Here is a 7,114-nt window from a genome sequence, read left to right on the forward strand (position 1 = left end):
GAGACAGAGCATGAACGGGGGAGGGTCAGAAAGAGGGAGACACAGAATCTGAAACAGGCTCCAGGCTCTGAGCTGTCAGCACAGAGCCTGACGCAGAGCTCGAACTCACGGACCGCGAGATCATGAACTGAGCCGAAGTCGGCTGCTTAACCGACTGAGCCACCCAGGCGCCCCTAAACAGGAATATTTAAACTTTCAAAACAGAAAGAAAATTCTCCACTGAAATAAAATGCTGGCCCTAGATGCATTAGTGAATTGCTATCATCTCAGGGATATACTCTCACACTGAGGAATAAATGCTGGGAAGATCCATGCAGAAACAGAATCAAATGTGTTAGCTTTGAGAAATGATTACCTTTAAAACACAGTATCTGTTTACAACAGTCACTCTCCAGGCAGGCTCTAAGTTAACAAGTTTATGGTCATACTTTCACAAAGAGAAATACATACATCTCTTTCCAAGAGAAATAATCATTTCCCTAAACTAGCTGTTCTAAAAACAGGCTCTGGGAACTAACATTGTGCTGCATCGCTGGCCTATCCAAACTATTCCCTAACCTCCACCCAATTTATACTCTTCATCACTCTTAGCACTAGCTGGCATTCTGTTCATTTATTTGCTACCTATTTTTTATGTCTCTCCTCATACCTCCATCTCCCATAAGCCCCATAAATTAAAAACCTCTTCTATTTTACCATCACTGTGTCCCTCAGCATGCAGAACAGAATGTACTTCAAGTGTTTGCTCACTTACTCATAAAATTAACATGGGTCCCCTAGTTGATATAACATACTTTGGAATATTACATACATAAAAATATTTGTTATTTTGTTTCATGAATTTACTGTGTTTAGGAAAAGGAATGCCAACTTTCTATTTAAGTTTGGTTAGTTCTAATGGTATCAGACAAACATAGATGAGAAACATGCGATCTTCTAACCTGACAAAGAGAACAATGTGGTTCTCCCAAAGCAACTATGTATTATATCACTACCACGTCCATGTTATATAGCAGAAAATGCTAAATGCTCACGCTACAGGGTCGCCCCAAAATTCTTCACACACTTTCTCAATTATACTCCAGCTTAACCTGATTCGTAATCTTCTGCTCTGAAGAGCCACAAAACTTGTTCACTAAGCAAACTTCATTGAGGGGTCCACAGTGTGCTAGGTACTCTGCGAAGGGCCTATTTTTATATCACCATAAAAAAGCATAATCTTGGTTGTCAAGAAATTCACAAGCTGACTGGCAAGACAAACATGTAGATAACTGCCAGCAGAATGTGAATGGTACTAGAACAAGTACGTACAAAGCAGACCGAAGACACAAAGGAAGAAGCATTGCTTCTGAAGGGAGGTCAAGAAAGGCTCCTAGAAGAGGGGAAACTTTAAGTGGATGTTGAAAGAAATGCTATGGAAGGAGAGCAGCACACTCCACACAGCAGGATCAGCAGGGACAAACGTATGAAAGAGGAAAAAAAACTCTACTAGGCCCAGGGAACGGCAACTTTTAACCTAATATGGCTGGAGCTTAGAAGGTTCTGGCAGAAAAGGGAGGAAGAAGCCAAAGAGTTTGGTCTTGACCAGGTCATATAAACCCTTCAATGCCATGCAAGAGTGTAGACTTCTTCCTGTTAGCACTAGGGGACCATTAAGTCCCTTTCAGCAGGAAAGACGTGCAAGACTGTGTTTTACAAGGATGATTTTGGCATTAGTGTGAATAGACTAGAGGTGGAGAGAGGGGGAAAACTAATGGCAGAGTCAGGTAGGAGGCTGCAGTTACAGGCCAGATAAGAGAGAATGAAGGCTCAATCTCAGCAATGACAATGGAATAGAAGGCACAGATTACTTCCTGTGCAAAGGTCAATTATGTAATTCATTTAAATTTTGTGAATCTATGAGGTGCAAACCTAGGTCATACACTGGTTTGAACCCATTCATGCCTGAACCCAGGCATGGCTTCGACTGTTCTCTCTTTACCTTCATACTCTACATCCCAGAGTTTCTCAAATTTTAACGTGCATACAAATCTCTCGGTGATCTTATTAAAACGCAATTCAGGGGCACCTGGCTGGATCAGTTGGCAAAACATGCGACCCATGATTTTGGGGCCATGACTTCGAGCCCCACACTGGGGGTAGAGATTCACATAAAAAAATAAAATCTTTAAAAAATGCAATTCAGTGGGTCAGATGTAGGGCTTGAGATTCTGCATTTTTAAGAATTTCCCAGGTGATGTCAGGGCTGCTGTTGTGATTATTCTTTGAGTACCTGGGTTTAGGGGGGCTCACGGACCTCAACAAGGAGGTTTAAGCTAGAGGTAAAGATTTGGGAATCATCACTCCATAGGTGGTCATTAAAGCCACATGCCTAGGCTGAAATGGAAGCTCAGAGAGAGGATGGGTCAAACATAACTCGAGAGAATGCCACAGTGATTCAGTCAGATGAAAACAATCTACTGGCTTTGACAACTGAAGGTCATCTTTCCCACCTGAGATGGTGGGGTGAGAGCCTTGCTTATAGTGGACTGGGGAACAGAATGTTAGATGCACAGTAAGAGCTATGTATTTGGAGGGATTTGGAAGAAAATAAAGACAGGCAGAGCTAGCTGCAGGGAAAGGCACAGGGACAAAAAAAAAAAAAAAAGAGTTGTTACTTTGTTTATATGATGACAGAAAACGGCAGTAGCTTTACAGGCATAGGAAGCATTTCAATTTCTTGGAATTGTTTAATCCTCTCAAATACTTATTCTTTCATCGTATTTATCAAGCACTTGCTGTATGCCAGAACTGTTTGGAGATCTTTGGACACATGAGGTAACAAAATCCACAAAGTTGCACGCTTTCATGGAGCTTACAGCTTTGTAGCTGAGGACACGTTAATAATCAAAATAATCACATTGTATACAGTAGGTTAGGAGGATGTATTGTGGTAAACAAAGGACAAGGAGACCAGAGTAAGGGAAATCAGGAGTGCTGGTGAGAAGGTATGGGGGTGCCATCTCATTTGGGGGGGCCTCACTGAGCAGACATAGAGAAGGGTAGTATGTTAGAATAGGGGACAGCAGGGAAGCCACGGTGTCTGGGATGGAGGATAAAGAGGGAGATAGTAGAAGATAAAGGCAGAGATCTCAGCCAACCTATTAAATAGAACAGATTATTTAGAAAAGGAAACAAGTATCAAACCTATCAGAATCAAACTATGATTAAATCAAATCCTGGTACCTTTATTATTTCTGGTACAAGCTGGTGATTGCTCTTATTATTATACATATCCTTCTTACTAATTAAAATAATAAAGTTTAATTTATCTAAGTAGGACTTACTCGAAGTCGTATGAGAGGCTTCTCTGGCTGTCGAGAGTTTCCCAGACGTTCTCGCTCAGCATTTTCAAGCATTTCTTTAATCTCAAAATAAAAATACTGTCATGACTTGGGGCAAAGGGACTACTGGCATCTAGCAGGTGGAGGTGAGAGATAATGCTGAAATCCCTACAGTGCAACCTCCCACAACAGAGAATTACTCAGTCTATGATGTCTCGGCTGACAGACCTGACGTAGGCCTGACCAATCAATCTGTCTTCCACCTCCCAGGGACACATCCACGACCTGAGTCCAACAGAACCACTGGGAAAACTAGGCTCTTTCGGCTGTAGGGACATTTTGAGTCTGCGGGCCACCGCATGGACACGCCCACCTCTTCAAAGTGAAGCGTAAGACAGCTACCTACAGAGGGGGTGTCATGGGACCAAACACGGAAGCAGATAGAAACTGCAGTCCTGATGGGAGTTTTTAGACTGAATCCTCCCGAATCCATCATACTCTGCAGTTTTTCAGCTATGGGAGTTACGTGCTGCCAGGAATGCTGTGCCACTGGGCGAGTTATTCCATCTAAAGTTCGGTTCCTTTCTATAAAATGCGGATGGCACAATCTACCCACCTACAGCATTGTTGAGTGGATTAAACGGAAAAAGCTGTCACCAGTGCCCAGAATATATAAGCAGCCAATGAATACCAGTGATAATTGTAAGAACTTAGTACCCACAATTAATGTCATTAAGCTGTCAATTTACAGATTATTAAATGCATTCACACCACTTCTGCAGTGGCTCTAGAATGTCTCAGAGGTCCAGGGGTGGCAATCTGCTTGGTAGGTGAGGTATGGTACTTCTGCTGAAGCTACAAGGCACAGAGCAAACACACTTCAAGATTTCATTTGGGGTAGCTTTCAGGGTAGAATGAGATGAGATGAGATGCTAAGGCTCTCTTCATCCTCCATGGTCCCCGCCGCCCCCCCCCTCAATTCCTCAATCAAAGCCACTGCCTCCTGTCATAAATGAAATGCACAAGTTATCCAGTCAGAATTAAAAGAAAAAATTAAGTGTTTGTTTTTGAGAAGGAGGAATGGAACTGGGAGGGGGTTTAATTAAACAGAGTTTGTCCTACATGTAACAGTCTTCCATCTCAGAGACTAGAAAAAAAAAGTCCTTGATACAACTAAACTCATTCATGGAACAACAGTCCTCCCTTGCAGGCTTCCTGAGAATGTTACAAATATGGCAACTTCCCCATCTCCACTGAAGCATTTAATTAATTGTCAAATAACCCTCAACCAAAGCACATCTCATTGACCTTTATCCAGAGAAATTACCTTCTCCAAACAAAAGCTTTGTATGGCCTGGGTTACTTTAGGATTATCTGGGTTAAAAATGTCTGGATGATCGGCCAGAACAATATCCTCCATAAAAAACTGCCGCACCGTGTGGAGAGGAATTTTCTGCATATTCATCTTCCTTCCCTTAACGCGCAGCAAACCAACATGCCTGAAATGAGGAGGGAATCAAAAGCCTTGTCACGCTGTAAATTTTCTCAGGAAAATGTGCACATTAAAACTATCAGATTTCTAAGTTTCTACAAAATATTTCTTTATAAAATCATACTCTTAAAAAAAATTTTTTTAGCAACTTAATACTGTTATCACAGGACAAATGCTAAACATCCTTCTTCCCCAGAATAAAATCCAGTCATCCCTCCTGTCTGAACAAATATAGTTTAGTGAGGGAAGACAGACAGTAGATCAAACAAAATGTTACCAGGACTATGATAGTGGTATATATATGTATTACATCTGTGTATATAAGTACACATACATACATAAAATGAACTAGCAGAAGTATGAAGAAAAAAACCCATATATCCTACTGCCATATTCTTTAAACCTACTATTACCATCTTAACAATCAAAATCTGAGTGGATTCAAGTGGTGAAATCCATCATAAAAATTGGGCTTAATCAGTGTTAACTACTTTAGCATATAACTAAAGAACTAAAAGAAATGAGATGTGCTATAATATTCCACTTATAACCAAAAAAATCTTAATTAAATGGTGTTAGGTAAATTTGTTTATAAATGGACTTTGGGAAATTAGTAATCATCATCATAGCACTTTAACTTGAAATTTAATTAGTAAAACTATTAGCCCTGAGTATGCCTAATAAGCTGCAAAATCATTAACACCATTGGGAGGCTCTCCTGTTGAACACAGCTTAAGAGCTGGGAAAACAGTAAGACTACACTGAATGGTGAATCTTTGTAAAGAAATCTATCATATAGATAACCATCACTATCTTGAACCTATTAAATGATGATAGTATTATAGCAGGTATTTTTTTTATTTGAATTGATTTGGAAAATATAACCATTACTTACTTCTTTACAGCCTCTCCTGGGGAAAGAGAAGTAACCACTGAACTTCCAGGTTGTGATACATAAAAGAGTTGTTGTTCATTTTTGGTTGGAGCTATTTTACACTCATGTTCATGGCCCCATATAACAAGATCAATGAAGTCATCCAAAAATTGTTCTGGAATGAAGTTAGTATTTCCGTGTTTACTCCTATACCAAGATTTTTAAAAATAAATAAATGTCCAGAGATACAGAGACACTTCACATTAAGTAAATCTACACAGATCTTTCTTTCTCCATTCATCAAAGCCTTGTTACGTCTCTTCTATGTGCCAGAAACTATTCAAGAGATTAGGGATGCAAACATAATACCTAATTCCTGCCCTCAAAAGGTTTACAAACTTGCAGGGCACAGACAAGTAGGCGCCACAAAAGAGAAAGGGTCAGTTCCACACTGAGAGGCAGATCACGAAAGGCTTTACAGAGGGAAAGTCAGAAAAGCATGAGCTCTCTCAATAATGAAAACGGTAAGTTGGTTTGATTATGTACATATGTAATCAGAAAATAAAGTGAATTAAATCTAAACTGTAAAATAAAAAACAAATCTCTAAAAATGTCCAGTCATTTTTTAGCATGTTTTGTTCACTCATAATAATGGGTGTAAGAAAGTTTGTCTTACTTAAGAGATTAATTTATAAATAAATTTCATAATAAATATTATTAAATGATATCGTATGAAGATTTTTGCAGACTCTGGTTTTATACCTAGATTAGTTGCCTTTATTAAGAGATATGTAAACACCCAAAGAGAGGAAAGACCAGAAGAAAGTTTTCCCAAATACTGACTTCATCATTGGGAATTTAAGTAAAAGTGTTCAAATACTTCAACCCAGCATTCGCTTAAGGCAAATCGAAAACTCACTCATTCAACATTTACTGTGTGCCTACTACGTGCCTAGTGTTCCAGACCTCTTCTAGATACCGAAGACAAGAGCAGTGAACAAAGTCCTTGCGCTAGTGAAACAAGCAATAACATAGTATGTATGTGTATGTGCTTACGTACGCACGTATAATTTGTCAGGTAGTGCTAAGTGCTGTAAAGAAAAAGGGAAAAGTGACACACAACAGGAACGCTACTATGTGCAAGGTGGTCAGGACAGGCCACTTAGCCAGGTGACACAAGGGCAGAGAACTGTGATGAGGGATCAAGTGTAAGAGGAACAAACAACAAAAAAAAAACTGTAAGCAAAGGGAAGAAAGCCCTCGGGGAGAGGGCTGAGTCCTGGGCAGAGAGTCACAGAGCACATGACAGAGGTATCCAGGTGGGAATGTGTTCAGTGAGTTTAAGGACTGCAGGGAGGGGGGAGTGGCTGAGCAGAATGAAAAGCAGGAAGGGAAATCAGAGCAGCAGCAGGCTTGTATATCTAA

General features: G+C 40.1%; 1 protein-coding gene across 7 annotated transcripts in view; it reads right to left on the minus strand.

Moving 5' to 3' along the window:
* The window catches only part of MRE11 (MRE11 homolog, double strand break repair nuclease), a 78,975-nt gene that overhangs the window by 48,162 nt on the left and 23,699 nt on the right, over window positions 1–7,114 (minus strand). For all 7 annotated transcript variants that reach the window (XM_049653857.1, XM_049653835.1, XM_049653843.1 and 4 more), the window contains 3 exons: window positions 5,711–5,896; window positions 4,651–4,822; window positions 3,327–3,407 (listed from right to left, as the gene is read on the minus strand). In XM_049653857.1, coding sequence (XP_049509814.1) covers window positions 3,327–3,407; window positions 4,651–4,822; window positions 5,711–5,896 — 439 coding nt within the window. The remainder of the gene's footprint in view (window positions 1–3,326; window positions 3,408–4,650; window positions 4,823–5,710; window positions 5,897–7,114) is intronic.

This window comes from Panthera uncia, chromosome D1 (genome assembly GCF_023721935.1).
Source record: "Panthera uncia isolate 11264 chromosome D1, Puncia_PCG_1.0, whole genome shotgun sequence".
Classification (NCBI taxonomy): Eukaryota; Metazoa; Chordata; class Mammalia; order Carnivora; family Felidae; genus Panthera; species Panthera uncia.